Source organism: Anneissia japonica, unplaced genomic scaffold (assembly GCF_011630105.1).
Source record: "Anneissia japonica isolate Jap-2015-1 unplaced genomic scaffold, ASM1163010v1 scaffold1764_len714935_cov166, whole genome shotgun sequence".
In the NCBI taxonomy this organism is placed as follows: domain Eukaryota; kingdom Metazoa; phylum Echinodermata; class Crinoidea; order Comatulida; family Comatulidae; genus Anneissia; species Anneissia japonica.
Genome location: NW_022757468.1, coordinates 141898 through 162823, shown reverse-complemented (window position 1 = coordinate 162823; position 20926 = coordinate 141898). Strand labels below are relative to the sequence as shown.

General features: G+C 32.7%; 1 protein-coding gene across 3 annotated transcripts; it reads left to right on the top strand.

Annotated features, from left to right (window-relative positions):
- The first annotated feature begins 714 nt into the window (after positions 1 to 714).
- On the top strand, positions 715 to 16994 carry LOC117124749 (phospholipid scramblase 1-like). Of its 3 annotated transcripts, none has more exons than XM_033271061.1 (8): positions 715 to 836; positions 2522 to 2561; positions 4457 to 4789; positions 10448 to 10525; positions 11336 to 11465; positions 14439 to 14613; positions 14887 to 15048; positions 15994 to 16994. In XM_033271061.1, the coding sequence occupies exons 2-8, from the start codon at positions 2549 to 2551 to the stop codon at positions 16054 to 16056; spliced, it is 954 nt and encodes a 317-aa protein (XP_033126952.1). In that variant the 5' UTR covers positions 715 to 836; positions 2522 to 2548; the 3' UTR covers positions 16057 to 16994. The 3 variants fall into 3 exon arrangements, with proteins under 3 accessions (XP_033126952.1, XP_033126954.1, XP_033126953.1); XM_033271063.1 differs by having other exon boundaries at positions 716 to 836; positions 4529 to 4789; XM_033271062.1 differs by having other exon boundaries at positions 753 to 836; positions 2426 to 2561.
- The last annotated feature ends 3932 nt before the right edge of the window (positions 16995 to 20926 follow it).

The window sequence follows — 20926 nt, the reverse complement described above, 5'->3', positions numbered from 1 at the left end:
TCATAGTATAATAGGCCTAGCCTACCGTACTGTAATAGGAATGAGAAAAAATTTACCTGTCTGTTTTAATAGAGGAAAACCTTGAGTTTTAAAGAACTATAAAATCATTAAAATACACCTCGGAAGCCTCTGGAACTCATTTCCCGCCACTTGGAAATTAAAATGTTTCCGGACTCCATTTCTTGTTCCGGGTTTTTTTGGAAACATGACACCGCCCCAGATTTGAACTGAGATCCGCCCCTGTTTGTTGTACAATTATCTGAGAGCATTTGTATAGGTCTATGTCTAATCCGGATTATTCATATGGCGCCTTTGATGCCTTTTAATGCCTATATTGATATTTAAAAGGACCGCCGCCAGCGGTGTAAATCTATGATTCCCACCTGGTACTATTCCGTTGGGGAGGAATTTAACGCAGTTTCGGGAAGAAACAAACATATATATTTTTAGATATTATTAGACGCTAAAATTGATTTTAAAAGCCTTTGAAACCGAAATCGTCGATAGTTTCAGGGGTATACCTTGTGTTGTTAAGTTAAATTTTTAGCTTTACAACTCTAAAAACTTATAAATATGATATACAGCAATTCGAATATGTTTTACATAGCAGAACATAGCAGTAATGTTTGCGGTGGGGTGGGGCGGGTTGTTGCTGAGTATGATAACCCACGAGCGGTGGGGGTACCAATGATAGGTGTATTTTCTGTTACTAAAAATGATCGCTCGTGTGTGGATGATTGCGTATTTTGAAGGCGTGTGTACTGTTTGGGCGTTGAAAGCGGCCAGTGAAAGCGACTTGTAGAGCAGGTCGAATACAAAATATAATTTACACTTCTGTAAGTAAATGGATTTTACATTTTATGATTTTTAATTGAAGTTTACATTGTCGTACTTTTTACAAGATGATTTTCCTTAAATGTTTCAGTACAGGGGTGCTGAAATGAGTTTAAGCCAAGAGGCTCTAGGCCTAGGCCCTAGGCCTAGATCTTATCTTTTTAATGTCCCTTGCCCAGCGTCAGTGCAGCATCCGGGGTTCTTATCCCACAGTCACTCTGACACTACTGAACTGTGCTACTGGACTGCCTACTTTTTTAAATACAGAGGGTCCGGCCCAGGACTAGGCTAGGCTAGGTAGGCCAAGAAACCAAGCACATTTTTAGCTAAGATTTTTTTTAATTTAGGGTAATCTAACTTAAAAAACTTCATATCCTACACATCTACTACTAGGTCTCAGGTTTAATTTAGGCCTAGGGCCTAGCCTACCTGTAGGCCTAGGCAAATTAATACTAAATTATTATCTTAAAATAATTTTATTTTTTTATTGGACACCATACCACATAGTGTACTACTAGTACTAGAAATTTAAAAAAAGGTACTAAGGGCACATAGAAAAAATTATTAGATATCTCTTTACCGGCCGTGACTGTAATAGATAGTAAATATTGTATAAAAATTGGTTTAATTTTATAGTTTTTTAAAGGAAATGTATTTGAAGTCACAAAATTGCATTGTTATTTTATGCTGTTGAAATAATTGATGTGGCAAAAAAAAATTTGTTCTTATTACTGCATCAATATTTCCAGAATTTTTGACGCGGGCGGGAGTAATAACTAATGAATTTTTATATTTGCCCTGAACTAGCTCCTCTAACTACAGTACTACAGACGGGTCAGCTTAGACCCTTGGCTGGGTAAATTAATTTGATATTACTTTATATTTGATCCTTACTTTGTATTTTATCAACTTTAAAAGTATTTTTTATGTCCGAGAGTGTTATGTATCTGGCCATTCAGAGGGCCCTATAAAAAAAAATGTCATAGGGAGGGGACACCCCTTCCCAAACCCTCCCCCGGCTCGGCCAGAAGGCCCTCGGATGGCGATGCGCACTAAAGTTATCATTAACTCACTAGGCACCCCCGCCCCTTCATCAGACAAATTAGCACCCCCCCTCCAGAAAATATATCCTAGACTAGAGCCGCCTGTTTCTTATTCGACTTTACTTGCCGTAAGGCTCTAGCCACCTGTCAAGTTGATATCACAAGTGTCACCTATGACATAGTCATTATGCATGCACCCATTGGCATTTAAGTCTGAATAATGAATTCTGTTGATTCTTCATATTGTGGCATGCAAATACAGTACTTGCCTGATCTTAGCCATTGATCTTTTTCAATGAGTGGATGATTGCTATTGTTCAATTTAATGTTTGATTGTAAATAAACATTTTTATGAAGATTTATTACCACTCTGCAAACTATCTACAAAGAGATATTCTGTCTTGTTTTAATGAATTGTTTTATTAGACCTGTTAGTTTAATTTTAGATGGCTTGTTCTCTTTAGTAAGTTACATACAGACCATCAAATAATAACTATATCAAATTTTAAAAATGAGCTTCAAGTGCAGTATTGTTCTTCTTGATACAGTAGTCAATCTTAAAGTAAGCCAATAAGCCAGAGGTGAGTGAGCAGTTGCTGTGTATCTATTGTTCAATAATTTCCTTTTCATTCACTTCTTCACAGAGGAATTTTTTGAAGTCTTAAAGCAAAATGACAGAACAAGGTTAGTGCTTTAAACCAAGATTCCTAGTCACTTTTTATCAGCTAGCAGGGTTTGAATTTCCTCAAAATGCTCCATCACCAATTAGTTGCTGTGGGTTATGGCTTTTACTGCAGCTCAATTTATTCTTCTTCTACAGCACCAAGCTTCATAATTTTTTTTAAAGAATTAGGCCTACAGTTGTTCTATAAATGTATGGGTATATTCCATTGCTGGATCAGGTGACACAACCGCAGAAAGCTTGCTGTTTGCTGTTGAGCCTGGGATATTAAACAGGAGTGGAAGGCTCTTCCTACAGCAGTTGCTGTCGGTGCTGTGGGGAAATTCGAACTCTGAGCTTATTAGGAAGAAAAAGTTTCTATGATGACTGTATAGTGGAACCTTATAAAATGCAATCACAAGATACTGTAGGCTAAGTACTGTACCATGTAATAAAAAACAAGAACAAAAAAGACCCCCCCCCCTTCTCAAAAAAAAAAAAAATTCTCATATTTTTTAAGTAGCTGAGTGCTGTCACTACTCATGGAGCGGTAGCACTAGCAAAATGATAAGGGGTCTTATTTTTTCACTCCATTTTCAAACAAACAAAATATATTTTTAATTTGATGCTAGTACAGTAGTCTACAATTTATGCAACAAAATCTATTGTTTTTTAAATTAAACTGATAGTTACATGTATCAGCTGGTTGATGAAGGATTTGAAGGGCCACCGTTAACATCTCTCTTACGCCTCAGCTCAATATATTTATGATTTGAAATGTTGTTTACATAGTAAAGATCTACTGTATTGATTATACATGCAGCAGAATTTAAAATCTAAACCAGCAAATAGTTTATTTATTTAAAATTAAAAGTAAAAAAAAGAAATAAAAATTGTTTGCCTCCTTTACAGGTATTGCATGTATGGCAGTGGTAGCACCAGCAAAATGATAGGGGTCTTATTTTTTGCGCTCCATTTTCAAACATACAAAATATATTTTTAATTTGATGCTTGTACAGTAGTCTACACAATTTATGCAACAACCTATTTAAAAAAAAATTAAACTGATAGTTACATGTTTTAGCTGGTTGGTGAAGGATTTGAAGGGCCATCGTTAACATCTCCCTTGCACCTCAGCTAAAATATATATATATATTTATGGTTTGAAGTGTTGTTTACATAGTAAAGAACTATTGATCATAAACATACAGCAAACTTTAAAACCTAAACCAGCAAATTTAGTTTATTTATTTAAAATTAAAAGTTAAAAGAAATAAAAATTATTTGCCTCCCTTCATTGCATGTATGTTTTCATAACCATTTTATTTTTCAACCATTGTATTTCTTTTTCATTCCATGTCTGTGAATCTCTCTCCATTCATTGGTAAGTAACATTCTCATCTTCCTAATTCATGAATATTCATTAATTTTTTTTTTCATTAGCGTAATTTGATTGTCATAGAAACCAGCATTTTGAAAAACAGTGTGCCTGTAGTTTAATCAAGTGCTTAAATTGTGCTTGATTACTAGTGCTATTATGTCAGTATTCTTTCATCATTAAAACATAATAATTCTTCATTAATGACTATTTTTGTAATCATCACAGTCAATCATAATTCATCATCAATGTTATTATTATCATCATAATGATCACCGTCACAATCATCACCATCACCATCATCAACAATAACATCATGTATACATGAAAGTGTAAATGATCATTTTAGTAATCAGTTATAATATAATACAACATTCTTTTTCACTTTCATAATGGTAGAAATTAGAAATACTGTTTTATGGGATGACTTGTAGATTTTAATTCATTTGGTTTTGTGTGAACACGCTTCTAAAGTTGATAATAAAATTCTATTACCTAGTATTATCAGTTATTTACTGTACCTTATAATTTTTGTTACAGGCTATGGCTACCCACCTTCAACTGCTATGCAACCTTACCCACCTAATACTGATGTGCCACCTTATCCACCAGTGCAACCAGTAAATGTGAATCAGCCATACCCACCACCTCCTCAAGGAAATCAACCATACCCCCCTCCTCAAGGAAATCAACCCCAGCAGCCGAATCCTTATGGTCAGCCACAGGGCGCCGGACAGCCCCCTGCACCACCTGGCACTATTGCCTCAACATGGATGGCAGCACCTCAACAAGTCTCCAATTGTCCCCCAGGGCTCGAGTATCTCACCCAGATAGACCAGCTTCTAGTCCACCAGCAGGTAGAACTTCTAGAAGGTAGGTAAATCAAGTTTTGAACTGAAAATTATAATTGAAAGACACATACGGATGACATAATATAAAAAATAATACACCATTGCATAGTAAATCATTTAAATTGGCTGTCAGCCAATCAGCTACCAGCAAATTGAAGCATTTTGTACTTTTGTACTACACTGTAGTAAATTGTTAAGTCATACAGTATTGAAAGTTGATAACTTTACTTCTGGTGATTCTTTTCAATGTATACTTATTGATTTGTTGTGTTCTTTCTATTGACTTTAACTTCATTGACATTGTATTCTCTGCATTTTCTCAGCATACAGTACAGTACGTGTGTTGTGGCATATGTACATTATAATAATATAAAATACTTAGTCAAATACAAAGTCAAATATTATAGTATAGTCAATATTACTTTATACATTAGTGTCTGTTAATGTGAATTGTACTGCATAATCTATTGATTACTAAATTCACTGTTCACTCTTGGGCGATAATTTGTTACATAATTGTTACTCACCGTATTGAGGAATAGACGAATCTTTAATCATCAGGCTTTAAAAGTTAAACCTGACTACGAGAACATCATCATTTGTTACAGTCTTGTGTAAAAAAAGATAAAATCTCAAAACATTATTCTTTATTTTATTCTTTTTTTTATTAGTTTTGATAAATAATACACACAGTATTCAGCCTGCTCATTAATTTGCTTGAATTGAAGACAATTTCCATTTTTACCTTGTGTGTTTGCACTATCGGTGGTTTTCGGGTAAGCACTCAAATATTCGATTCAATTCAGTTTATTGGTCAAACTCATAAAATGGCTTGAAATTTGCTTTGCTTGTCACAGATTAAAATACAAATATGAAAAAGGGTAAAATATACACATTACAGGTCATACAAACACATGTGTAAAAACAGATGGTAAAATGGAACACATACAGAGAAAAATTTACATACGGGTCATTCCATGCCAATTCAACGTGGCCGCGGAAGTCACCGTCTCAGATTTTCAGGGTTTGTTGTAACTTCAGTAACTAAGAAAAATCCAAAATTTCAGCTCAATCGGACCAATACTTTCCGAGATACCGTTGCCCGAAAAAGTGGGCGTGGCACCCATTAGAGCTTTAAGACATAAAAGTTAAAAATTTACCAAGAATAACAAAATTTTGCATTCAAATTCATTCATGCATAGGTTCATTCATTCATATGTTTATTCATTCATATCATCCATAACTCTGGCATGAGAGATAATTCACCTGACAAAGTTTACATTATGTACTGTAGCCACATGGCCGATGGAAGAGAAGAGTTATGCAGTTGGTTAGTTTTCACAGGAAAACAGATTCTTCCACTCCTATTGAACACAAAATATTTATTAAGTGGATGGTTTTTATCGGTTTTAATTATAATGTAATTACTATATGGATACTTTTACTTTCCATATTTTTAATACCATGATGAATTTTGTAAGTATATACAGTAGAGTAAACAAAGATCTAGTGCCATGTAGTTGAGATAGGGAACTCTTCTCTACAACAATATACCCACTACACTAAATCATTATGATGCCATTTAAGTTGAACACTGAAAACACCTGAATGTCTGTGGCCGCAAAATTTTGGTTGTTTTGTTTTTCACTGTCACTCTCAAATGAATATTTAGGTGAAATTGTTTTTTTGATGCAAGTTCCTTATCTTAAAGTCAACAGCAACTCATAATTATTTAGTTTTAATTAATTTTTTCAATACAGTGAGTAAATAAAATCTACAAAAATATAAACAAACTATAAAAGTACAGTAAATTTGGTATCATTTTCATATGTTATTTTATTAACTTTTATTTTTTTTTTATTTGTAAAGTAATATCATCTGTGTTAAAATGATAGTCTGAATAATTAGAACAAGTTTTAACACTGTCAGTGTCAACATACAAAAAAAAAACTGCAAAAATATAATAAATATTAAAAATTGCTGGTAAGGATAGGACTACTGAAGTGATGATTGGAATAATATACAGATCACGATCATACCAATTATCTAAGTGCTTTTATGTACTAATGATTTTTTTGTGGAATTACACATGAAAAGCAATCATGCACCAATAATACACTATACTGCCGTACAATAAATATTTATCATAATTTGTTTCCATTATTAATGTGATGGATATACTGTTTATAATCTATCTGGGTTTATTTATATTAACTCGAGGAAGGCTTCATGGACTTTGGTCTCATTATATTCATTTCAAATATGGAAGGTAACTAACAACAAAAACTTCATTCCAAGACAAATATTTAGATAAACAAATCTATTAAAAAATCGCTCTGTAGTTCAAGTTAAAAATCAACCATTTTTTGTTCGCTGTTCGGCATGAAATAAATTTCATATCAATGAAATTGAATCTGCCATAATATACCAGCATCAAAACACACTCAGTTGATTTTGAATAATTATTGCCCAGCCTACATATGATTTTAGTGACAATTCTTTATTCGGCAAGAGTTTTTAATACCTTGTTTAGCGAATCCGTTGCCTGCCAATATGATGATTTTGAATATGTGCGAAATTGAGGTTTGGCATTTCAGTTTTTTTTTTGTTTTTTTTACTACAACGAAAAATATTTTTTTAATGAGTTGAAAAGGCAGGAATAGGCCTATCTTGCTGGACGGTAGGTGATGCTACATTGTTATGCGATGGTCTTGCTCTGCAATATAGATTTTAATATGGCCTTTGTTGTATTTTTGTGTATTTTCTGCTTTTTAGACAAACACAATATTGGTAAAAAAGTTTAAAAAAAACTTTTCCTACCGACCTACCCATTTTTTTATTTATCCAAAATTTGGCCAACACAAGAATTTTTTTTTGCGTTTAACCAGCCAATAAATACACTGTACATTCACTGGTAAAATTTTATTTTTATTTTCTCCGTCTGGATGTTTTTGACAAGACTCTTTGCTAAATGAAAATTGTTTTTGACAAAACTCTTTGCTAAATGAAAATTTATTTATTTTTTTTCTGCCCTCCTCTGATGGTCTGTAAAAATTTAGTTTGCGAAAACAAGGTATAAAAAAACTCTCTTATTCATAATTTATTACTGACATTTATTAGTTATTTATTATTTATTTTTGGTGTGAAATTTGGAAAGTATAACCCACCTGGTCTTTTTGAGTTGAATTAGACAGTACACCGGAAGACAATCCCCTACTCTTTCCTAAAGAGTGTACCTGCGTTCTTGACGGCACGTGGGCCATATTACTCACACGACCTGGAATGTGGAATCTAATTTTAAAACATCTATTCAAGTATGCATGAGAGATAAAACAGTTTCGTTTCTTAAAAAAGACTACAGGTACTCTGCATACAAGAATGTCTAGCTTTGTAGTTATGTATAAGCTGAGATATTTTCATCTTTGAAGATTCTGATTTTATAATACACAATACTACAGAAACATCCTAATGAAAAATATGCTTTTCTCTTAAGTAATCAAGATAATATATTTTTTATTAATTACTAATTTTTTATTTTTTTATTAATATATAAGGAATAGACTTATGGAATTAAAAAAAAAAATATTTAAAATTGTGTATCTCATCGAAAATTATGAGAAAGAATTCTTGCTAAGTTACAGATGTGGGATGGCACAGTACAGTATACTGTTTAAGTCATTTTTTTTTGTGGTAGGTCTGCAAAAGTAGGAAAAACTTGATTTTTTTTATGTGTTTTATTGAGATTTAACATACTTTTGATACTTTCAAAACAGGCTATTCCACATTTTAAATAAAGTTTTTATATTTTAATTACGATAGAGGATGTTATTATCATTATTAATGTTGATATGATTCCTGTGTGTTTTGAATCCTCTGGATAAACTCCAACAATATACTTGTAGTTTAAGTAATTGCTTGGTAAATGTTTATAAAGGTAAATGTAGTATAAACAGTATAACATTTTATTGTGTATACATTCTAAATAACAAATTTTCATTACACACTTTACTAAATTGAAGTATGCACTTGTGAATTGATGAATTGTGAATAGATTACAGTACTTCAAGTGTTTCAACTCCTACTCAACTCCTACTCTAAAGCATACTGTCATGCCAATGATCTAACCAGGGAGGGGTATTTTTACATCTTTCTAATGTAATCTCAGTATCTACTTTCATAACTTCGTACTGTAAATGTAATCCAGACTAGCTATTTGAAGTATGAAACATGCCCTATGCATCCAGAATTGAGGAAATTTAATTACAGCCATAAAGGAAGTGAATGCATCGGCTGTTGCCTGCCAACGCGACCGGCCGGCTGGCTACTGCCGTCTTTTGTCCACAAAGCATGCCTGCTATGGTACCTGCCGATTTCACTATGCTAAATGTGTAAGAGGGGACTATGCCAAATTGTCTTTAGTGCTAGGGTATCATACCGTATGGCCTGATAAATGTTGGTGAAAATTACAGGACTCATTAAATTTGCACAAGTTCAACATTATTACCAAAAACTAGGCAGCAAGACCTACAGTGTAATTACAATTTGTTCAGCCATGGTTCAGCTTACTCACTGTAATACTGAAAAAATAACCCAAGTGGGTGTTCAAGGTTTTCTTATTGAAATGTTTTTAAGGAAGTTTAATTTTTGTTGAGCTCAAACCAGAAGTGTAAACACCCACACAATATATCCCACAATTCCTGTTCCAATCTGATTGCTATATTAAAGTTACTTAAATTTTTCAGTTCTGTATTGAAAGAATTATAGCAATTATAATAATATCATATGACAACTTCATTGTCTACATCCTATGGAGATACTGTACTGTTAAGTAGGCCCATTATTCACAAGTCAGCACTGTCTAATTCAGTTAATGTGTAGGTTTACAAGTCTGTAGCTAGGGTGGTTCAACTAGGGTTCGAAGAACCATCCTTCCATTTCCGGACATCTGAGGTGTTATATCTTTAAAATTTACACCAGCCATGATGGGTAAGGACTCAAAGTGCATTTTTGTGAAAAATTAGAACCCTCCACACCCCCCCCCCCCCATATTTCCTTTAAAAATCCTGCCTGTGGGCTTGGTTTATATTATATTTCCTTCAAAAATTATTAATTTTACCTTCATCCATTTGGAGTTATGGAGATAACACATGTATTCCATGCATAATGCAGAGGGTATAATACCTGCCTGTATAATGCGGTCTCTACTCGGTATGATTCTCTAGTGTACTAGCAGCGCTAAAAAAATAAAACGTCGCAGAGGGCCTCTTGATTTTACCATAGCAATTTTTCTACAACAGCAGATTAAGGAATTAGGTGACTGACACTGACAGCAAAATTTTGCTACTGAGCATTGGGGTCTACTACAGCAGTGAAAGGCCCTTCACCAACAATTTCTCTTGGCTGCTGTAGGGAAATTTAACCCCTGCTATTAATTAATAACTGCACACCATGTAGGGAATCATACATAGACATATACTGTATAGCATACTGTGGTTTCATATATTAAGCATGACCTCCAGGAGGACTGTTTGTTTTATTTATGGCTTTGTAAAAATGTCACCCCATATTTTGTGCAGATTCCCTCAAGCTGACCATACTGTGTATGCAGTGTAATCATCTTCCATTGTTACCAAGTAATTAGTTAACCCATACTAAACTCCAATATTTGCTTAATCTACAGCTTTTACCAGTTTTGAAACAAACAATAAATATGTTGTCAAGAACACGCTGGGACAACAAGTATACTTTGCTGCTGAAGGTATGGCAATGTGTAACTGTTCACCAGTTGAATTATATCCCCTTTTGTAACGAAATTAATTATCTTATTATTTTTTATGAATTTATTTATGTCTGTTGTTATTTAATAACATTCTTTTTTAACGGTTAATGATTAATTAGGCTAAAAGTAGCCATTGTGCAGTAAATATTGTACAGTTTGCTGCCCTGGTTTTCAAATTTTTTGATAAGATTGTGCTCTACAGTAAACTGGTTTTCCAACTGTGGCTTGTGGTCCAAATTTGTGTTGCAAAAACATTTTTTGAGTGTTGCAAGGCTTCTGACCAAGACAAAAGAAATGTATCAATTATATAACTTTTTTTATTTTGTTTATTAATCATTGCCTGTTTTGAGTCAACAAATTTATTATTTAAATTGCTTTACTTCTAAATATTTTATTGACTTTCAATTAAAAATTAGATTAAAAAATATAAATATTGTTCTCACCAATTATAAAATGTGCATAAATAATGCCATTCTTAATATCAGTATATTTCTATGTATAGACATTCTATCCAAGGATTTACATAATTAAAAAGTCTAAATCTATATGTAATCACATTATAAGTTGGTAAAATATTAAAACAATTTTAATGGCCAGTCCCATGATTTAATTTGATATTTTGAGGGGTTTTCCAGATTCTTGAATGCAAAAGAGTTTGTAAATACATCGAGAATTATAAAAGACCATAAAAAAAATTGTCTTATTGTCTGCCTGATATCTACTTTGTCTACATTTCGTAATTTGTTTCTGTCTAAGATTTTTTTGGTTATCGATTGTTTTTTCAATTAGATACGGATTGTTGTACTCGTAACTGCTGTGGAAATGCTAGGCCATTTGATATGAAGATCTTGGATAATGGAACCAAAGAGGTGATGCACCTGTCAAGGCCTCTTCGCTGTACATCTTGTTGGTGTTTCTGGTATGTTAAAAAAAAAAATTGTTTGAGATAGTGGTACTTGTTGATGTCATTGTGAGCACATTCATTTTCTATGCCTGTTAAAATACGCCATAGTTTCTAGGGTATAAGCTCTCCCTCCTGACATGACATTGAGGGTGGGAGTAGGCTTTAATACTATATATCCAGGGACACTGAAAATGCAAACAATAGTGAGCCTGATGACCTAAAGCTACCTACTGTAGACCGTCACAAGTTCTAACACTAAGACTCTACTAATATGTAGACCAGGGCAGCCTGGCTAGTATATTTCTTGTTGTTTTGTTAATATTTATTTTACCAAATAAGAAAAATGGTCAGAGAAGCTTTAAAATTAAATGAACCGAAACTCTTTCAAGTCATCTGCCCCTTCAAGCATGAATTTGTGTTTCTACTGCACTATTCCTATATTAAATTGATATGTAAAGCCTTTTGAAAATAGAAACATTTGTTCTGCTCATAGCCTTGGATGTGCTGCTTACCATACCAATGTATGTCATCAAATCATGAAACAAAAATCAAATTAACTTTTTTGTCCACAAAAAAATGTATGCTTGGTCAAGAGCATTACTGTACATATAAATGTGTACTATATGTGTATAAACATGAACACTTTACATATAAACTGCAATACAGTACTGATAAGATATTGAAAGATTATTTAGTAATTAAAAAGAGGAACTGTTCATATAAAGCAAGATTAAAACGTCATTGAATTATTTCAGTGCATTGCGTAATAACTTGTTTACTTCGTAGCTCAGACACGATTTCATTTTAGTTTATCATAATTGGAGCAAAATGTTTTCATTCTTCAGATATTGATACCTGATTGTCAGTAAATTGGTAAAAATCTTGGCAATTTTTGCCAGCTTCATTGTGGGATTTTTTCAAATGTAGAATGAAAGTTTAAAATTTTCTGTTGAGATAAATAAATAAATGTAGTTTAAACAATTGCAATTAATCTACTCTGCATGAAACTGTAATTAAACCCTTCAAGTATATGTGTATTAAAAATTAGGCAGGTGTCTATGTGCAAAATAAATTTATACATATGTGTACTGTATATATAGCTTTAACAAACATAACATATGAGAATATTTTTGTCTGTCAATTAACTGTCATCATGAATGTAATAACTATATTTAACGTACTGTAGCCATTGATTATAAGGCTGATTAATATATTTTTGTCTATGATGGTTTAGTTAATACCATGAATTTTCAGGGTAACACATTTCAAAGCGATACAAAATTCAATTACAAACTATAATTATGGTCTTTTATTTTGCACTAACATTTGAAAAATGAGATCTAAAAGCTTGAATTTTTTTCCCAGTTTCTTTTTGCTATTTATTATATTTGAAATAAAATATATATATTATTAGTAAACCAATTATTGCTCTGCCTATCTTCAAATTATTGAATGAATAGTTAATACATTTTGACCACATTACATGTTTATATCATAAAGGTTTTCAATTATTTAGATAATATTTAATATGCATAATATTTTTTTTATAATAATGTGCTGGATAAATTAGCTTTTAGACCACTATTAAAGCTGCATGTTTATATCTGTTAGACTTAATAGTGTTAACTAGTCTGCTTGTTAAAACATTCTACCAAACTAATAATACTTACTGTCAATCACCTTATTTCTGTAATTGGCATCTTTCCAGTTGTTGAATGAAAAGTTTGATAAATAAATCTTTCCACCTATTTGTACCTACCTACCAGTCAACATCATGCATTATCTGTACTTGCTGCCCGACGTAGGAAGTGTGTCCAGTTTCTGCGATCTCTTGCAGTTACTTCTACAGTCCATCCAAGGAGTATGGTGTTTATGTCTCGCCTGATCTTTTTATGTCTTGAAACATGTACAATAATGCTCTACTTCATCGGACAAAAATTTGATCAAAGTGTTATAGAACAGTATACCAAGCTTACAGTAACATTCCCTGCCATTTACAAGAATACTCATCTCTAGGGTGTTACTTGCTACTTGGTTATCCTCCAAATATCCCAGTGAGGGATTTAAACAGGAGGCATGGAGAGATTATTATTTTTCGTTGCTTTGCTGTGTAAGTGCTGATTTGAAGGGGTCGGGGTAGGGAATTCCAGTCCTTGTCTGAGGGATTTGGAATTGTTGGTTGTGTCCTCGTCTGGGTCTGGCTGGTTTTGGTGTAATATAGCCATGGTTTTTTTTATGTCCATCAGGCCGTTGAGGATTTTGTGAAAGCATGAGCAACGGTGTTGTTTCCTTCTCTCTTGCAGAGGGGTCCAGCCCAGAGTATTTCATATTAAGAAGATAGATCACGTCTGTAGGTGTTGGTAACAAATCTAGCAGCTCGCCTCTGGATTTTTTCGAGGTGTTCGATGTTTTTCTGGGTGTATGGGTCCCAGGCAGCTGTGGCGTATTCAAGGTGTTGCAGATATATTCACACCCATATTTATTATTTTTTATTAAAGTATCTATACGACACCGGTAATGCTGCCAGGCCCACAACTGCACAAGCACACTTGAGCAGCAGCTCAAAAATATGCATAATATTTTTTCTAAAAATACATTTAATATTTTGTATCTTGTTATAATGTGCAAAAAAGGATATTTCTATTTTTTTTTTAAAGAAACTAGCTGCTGTGTTCTTTAGTTTATTTATCTATTATTATATTATTTTTATTCTATTATTTTCTATCTTTAATTTATATTTTTTCACTCTTGCCTCTTTGATAAACTGTTTGTATCAAACGTAGATGCAGGGAAATGGGAACAAGAAACATGACTACATTTTCAGAATATATTTTAGTGACAAAAGTTTTACCACAGGTTTTACTGTCAAGTGAGGGTTGTCTAGTCTGGTAGTGAATGTGTCTTAACTTTATCCACATTGTAATTCCTCCAGTATGGCTAAACATTACAATTAAATATTTTTATCAATAATGTTGTTTATTTTATTAGCTGTCTTCAGAAACTTGAAGTGTGTGCGCCACCCGGGACCGTTGTTGGCTACGTGAAGCAGTCGTGGAGTGTGTGCTATCCTCAGTTCACAATTGAGAATGCCAATGAAGAAACCATATTGAAGATAAGTGGTCCCCTCTGTACTTGGAACCTGTGCGGTGATGTTGAGTTTGATGTAGGTTAACTAGATCATAAATTTTTTAACTAATAATACTAATGAACTTTAAGGCACATATTGTCTTGTCCTCTATGCGCATCACAATGTAAATAATAATGTGGCTAGGTAACAAACTAAGTTATGGCATTGAATCCAAAGAGCTCATCCACTCAGCCAGGCCACAGGAAAAAAAAATTGTAGATACAGTATGTTGTACAACAGTGCACCACTGTTCATCAAACTCTTTCCTCTGTCATTTTTCTCTTGACGAATGTTGTGAATTTCTTGTAGGTTTTATCCGCTGATGGCAGTACCAAGGTGGGCAAAATCTCCAAACAATGGACCGGATTTGCCAAGGAAGCATTCACCGATGCGGATAATTTCGGAATCTCATTCCCAATGGATCTGGATGTGAACATCAAAGCTGTGATGTTAGGAGCGTGTTTCCTGATTGTAAGTAGAACTCCACTTAAATCTGGAAACTATAAATATTCATTTAAAACATTCAACTGCCAATTAAAAAGAATCAAAGAAATTATCAATTTCCAATAAAATTCTGATATACACACAAAAATGTGACTGACTGGTAAAAATTAGGCGCTTTTCATCTAAAATGAAATAATTCGAATCAGCTAAACTCCCCAAGTATTGACCATCTTATTGCATGTTGGACTGAAAATATCAATTATCATATATCTTCGTCATTTATTATCCGATAACAATTTTGCATCAATTATTAGCTTTTCACCTCTAGATTGCGAGTATGTAATAATGTCCTTTTTTTTTTTTTTGAGACAAGAACCTGTTTTTGCTAGAGCAGGTCACAAAAGAACATTTGCATGGTAGCCTGTATTAAGTCAGAAAATATTTACTCATTGTAATTTTCTAATTAGGTATTTTAAAACTAGGGTACTTAGGTTTTCAGAGTAAGCAATTAAAATAACTAAATATATTGTTTATGTTATTTGATCAACACATTGTATATAGACTGGTATTTTGAATATTTAATGAATTCTCAGTTCACACTATCAATATTTCTTTAACAAATTACAGTCTTTTTCGCATATATGGGCATGATGATGGGCATATATGAGTGTATCACAGGTCAGATGGCGTGATTAAAGGCTTAGAGCCTAAAGTTGGTTTTAGTCATATAAGAAAAAAATCCTAAAACTTAAAATCTTTTTTCACGACTAAAAACTCCACACCGTAAGCCTAATAAAGAGCTTTCGCTGATAAAAGTGTCGGCCGACCTTCTAGGATATGCTGGAATTGTCCACCCTCTATAAATGTGGTTTAAAAAAAGAAAGAAAAGGATTTCAACAACGTACAGATCTGAAATTGTATGCTTCTCATACAACTTACTAAACATGTTTTTTTTTTTTTTGTTCTCTGCAGGACTTCATGTTCTTTGAAAGGTCAGGCAACCAGAAGGATCAGAACAAAACTGGATTCTATTAAAGAAAAGAAAAATCACTATGGTATGCTGTTGCATCACTTCAGCGTCTTTCAGCATCCGCAAACTTTACAAATATGGCGCCCTCATGTCAGCTTTGCATCAGTTGTTGTTAAATATCCCACTTTAATGGGTAACTTATAAAGCTGCAATTGTAACTAGAGTTATAGTATATAGTCTGTTGACCAATTAACTAATCCTTATCAATTCACGTTCACATAAATTGTATTATTAATGTACAGTACAGTACTTAGTTTCATACAGGAGTCTTCAAATGGCAGCCCTCGTGTCAAATCTGCTTTGTGGACAATTTCAAAGTTCCATTAAGCCATTCCCTTTAGATACTGTTGCTAAGCTCCCACAAAATGACATCCATTCGTAGATAAACATGACTGCTGAGTGCTTGGATTGTGGGACACTTACATACTCCTGGCCACACCTATAATAATACCTTTTGATTGGCCAGATGTTAACTTTGATTGACATTCTGAAAAGGTCATTTGAGGACACCTTGTTTAATATTACTATTTTAAGATACTTTTATATTTTGCTATTCTTCTATTGAATGAATTGTCTAGTAATGAATTGTCAATAAAATATCTTGGAATGATGCTCTTTGTACTTATGCATTTTAATTCTTACTTCATCATAATTATATATTAATCGGTGGGGGTCTTATAAATATTTTCTTACCAAAAACATCTGTTTTGTATTAAGTAATTACTATTTCTTTTAAAAATATACTGCCATTATATCTACAATTTTTTTTTTTAATTGAACCTTTTACATTATAGTTATTAGCTTTTAACAGAAGAATGGTCAATGGTCGTGCACTTGTATAGTGCATATAACATTCATCTCTATGCACTTTCCATGACAACATAAAAAAACAAAACTGGCATAAATGGTTGAACCAGAAAAAGAAAGCAGTAGAAAAAAAAAACAACACAAATAAAGCAGAGTGAAAAAAAAGCCAAAACAGGAGAGTGGAGGATAGTTAGAGATGTTTAGTTATGCTAGGTGTCATACAATCACTACACGCTACCACCGACAGCTTTCAGTGTTGCTGGTTGGTCAGCCTTCCTTTTTGCGTCAGGGACTGCTAAGCAGTATAATGATTGCACTGAAAACACGGTAGCAACTGTGTAGCGATTGTATGAAAACCAAGCTTAAGAATGATTTAAGACGGTGCTTGAAGATCATCAAATTGGGAGAGTCTGAATAGATTGTAGGACATATTCCTCACCATTTGAATAGATATTTAAATAAATACTGTCCCTATAGTCTTTGCATGTAACCTCAAAATTTAAAGGTTGTCATAGTAATATGTCTGTAATTAAATTGAGTGTTGTTCTTATTTTGAAAATTTGTGAATGGTTGAAAGCTAAATAACTTATGCGACTCATTTAAATGAGCAAGTAATTTCTGAAGGTTTTTCTTCTATTTTTCTTGGTGACAGTATATTTTTAATATATATATATATATAATATTTCATGATACTTTAATGTACCAAAGTTTATTGGTAGTATTAGCAAAGAGTATAGAATTGCAAGATGTCCGACTGCGGTGATTTCGTTGGAACGTAATCCTATTTCAAAAAGTACTGCCACAAATGGGCATGTCCTTAAAAGATGCATTTCAAGCTAACTCTATTTGGCAGTACTTTTTTAACGTTTCATTGCATTATGTGCATACAAAATCAGGGCAGTAGGACCGCTTGCAGTTCTATACTCTTTAGTATTAAGAATAATACTAATACTTATCATTTTTTTATATAGTATTTTATTGTTTTATTAACGAGATGTAGTACTATAGCTTCACAACCTTGATCTTGAATCTGTACCCTGTGAATCTTAGTAATTTCTAGAATATTCTGCAAGAATTGACAGATATTTCAGAGCTTATTGTTAAAATATCGCCTGAGCAGTGGATATTTGTTTACATACCAATGTAACTGAAATTGAATGTTTATAATAATTAACTTGACTTTTTTGAATGAGGTACATTGATCACATTGATATTTTCATATAATAAATATTTTGACCCTTTGTTGGTGGATTTCTAAAGTTTTTAATGATTATGATATACTGTATCATTTGGATTAAATCTTAGATATTTTCTTCGGTTGTGTATCTTTCCCTTTATACAGTGAAGAATGATTAAATACGGTACAGGTATTTCTGTTTTTCACCGAATTTTACTATGGTTCAAATTATAACCTTTTTCATGACAGCTTTTATCAAATTGCACCTTCTTTCAAATTTGAATAATTGTGTCAAAATGTGGGTGTTCATTTTTTGTAGTTGTTCAATCAATATTTATGTAATTAACTTTTTTTTTGCTTTATTCAAATTGTAAAGCTTTTAAGAATTTTAAAATGTTTTATTTTTGAAGCGAGTTTTCTCAAAATATATTTTGTCATACATGCTTGTTCTGGCTTCTAGTTATTAAATTGGACCAATCATCAATTATGTTACAAAAACATGTTGTATTGTGTATTGTATTATGGTTACAATCTCATTTTTGGTCTGTGGTGCATGAAGACACTTTGGCTAATTAAATCAGGCCAGTGACAATGTATGAGAGAAGTCAGATAAAAAAAAACTGGTGTGTATTAATGTATAATTTATGGTCTTCCTTCATATCAATCCCCAAACATTGTTTCTTATCACTAGGTGGTGACGATGTCTCCTTATCAATATTTTTTGTTTTTTTTGTTTAATATCCAGGAATTGAAGACCTCCCTCCTTATTTTTGGGCATTATATCTCTTTATTAACATTTACTGTATTTATGTTACTGTAGTTTTTTTTCCTCTTTACAATTGAAATTAAATTTAATTGAACATCAACTTCTTTTGAAATAATAAACATATAAAAAACACAATTTATCTGTCATTTTTTTCTTTGCGTATTGGATTATTGTCAGTGGCGGATTCGGTGGTGGGGGAGCCAGCCTCCCCCCAAATTGTCAGAGAGTGCAATTTCCGGCCATGTAGAGATGCCATAATCACACATTTTCTTACCTCAACCCAACCATGGTGGGGCTGAGGTGCTATAAATCCTCCATCTGTGAAAGTACCTCGCCCGGGCCCCCTCTATTTTGAATTCCTGGATCCGCCAATGATTATAAATATCATTTGTATCGTAATTCAACGTTATCTGCAATGTGCAATTTCATATTTGGTTATTACGAATATATTATTTAAATCAATTATTATTACAGTATATTCAAAAATGATTTATAAACATGCCTTTTAATTAGTACAGTATTACAGTGCATGTACATGAATGTGCTGTCTTATTACAATACCGTATATGAGGCATGTTGTGGCAAAATGACTAAGTTGTAGCAAAACTTAAAATTATTGGTATTTTCATATGCCTGGGTGTATTTGAAGGGTCATTTATTTATTGAAACTGGACATTTCAAGCATAAGCTATTGGAAAGTGAATGTACAACACTCTTAGAGTCAAGATAAACTTGATTTTGAGTAATTGCCTTCCGAAGTTATTTGTGCATACATTGTTTAATAGAATTAAAAATAAATATTAATGTTAAGTAAACCATTTGTTGGCCACTTCCTGAACTAATACTTTGGGACATGATTATAAGACATTATACTGTTGATCTATAACGAAAAACAAATTTGGATTTTTAGGCAATTTTTTAGGCTCATTTACTCGATACTGGCCTGTGTGACAACTTAAGCATTTCGCTACAACATGCCTCATATAATAAAATATGGAATCTCCAATATTTGCAAATTATTATGTGATTGACAATGATCATTCTATTTCCAAGAATAAACAATGAAGAAAGTTCAGAGCTTCACTAGAATTTATTTTCAAACTGTACATCATCCTTGAAAGACTACAACAAAAAATATACATACACATGTACAATGACGACTACAAATTCTACAATGCCCTCAAGTATTGATGTTGTCAAATAAGTTTTAAAAATCTAAACATTTTATTAATTTTAGGGTTAACAGTGTGACTTTAAACAATGGTCTATATTTTTTTTTTTTTTTTTAAACTTAGCTTATGAATTTAAAGCTGTCCAATGATAGAGAAATTTTTTTTACAAATAAATAATCAAGATTTTCCATTTATTTACAGTAATCTCAGGGTGTTGAAAGGTTACAGTTGAATTCCATTAAGGGAACATCTTCAGATCTAAAAAACATGTCATCGTATATTCCCAAAGCAGGGGTTCTACTATAATATTCGAAATGCTACCATTATTAAATATATTATTGGTGATAGTCTCCAAATAAAATTAGGTCTGGGCAGGGAAATAGTTCACATGGATCATAACAGATCAGCAAAATGAGTATGGACACCGTACAGAAAGACACTAATGGTCAAGAAGGAGATAACATGTATTCCAGGAGTAGCTTAGAATTACCAGGTTGGAACTGGCACAAAACAATTTTTACTGCCTAAGAGCCTGATAATCATGATGAAAAAAAAATTAATTTTACAGTAGTAAGTTCTATTGAAACACCATATTCATATTCTCAAGATACTTCCTACAGAAACTATTATCCTGACACAGGGTCCTAACAACTGTATGCTTGCCTTAACATCACCTATTGACTTTCTTTGTGGCAAAACACAAGACCCAGGGACCGGATTTATCAAACTAGAAATCAGCTTAAAGTCCTTTTTTTTGCTTAAGTCGAATTTATCAATATTGCTTAGCTTAAAAATTGCTTAAAATTAAGGAGTCAATTGTACGCATGCACCATCTAAGATGATTTTTAAGCTAAGATTTTGTTAAGATGGTTTGATAAATGCTTAGGATATTTGCTTTAGCGACATCTTAACTTTTTTGACTTAAGACATTTGCTAAGCTGAGATTGATAAAT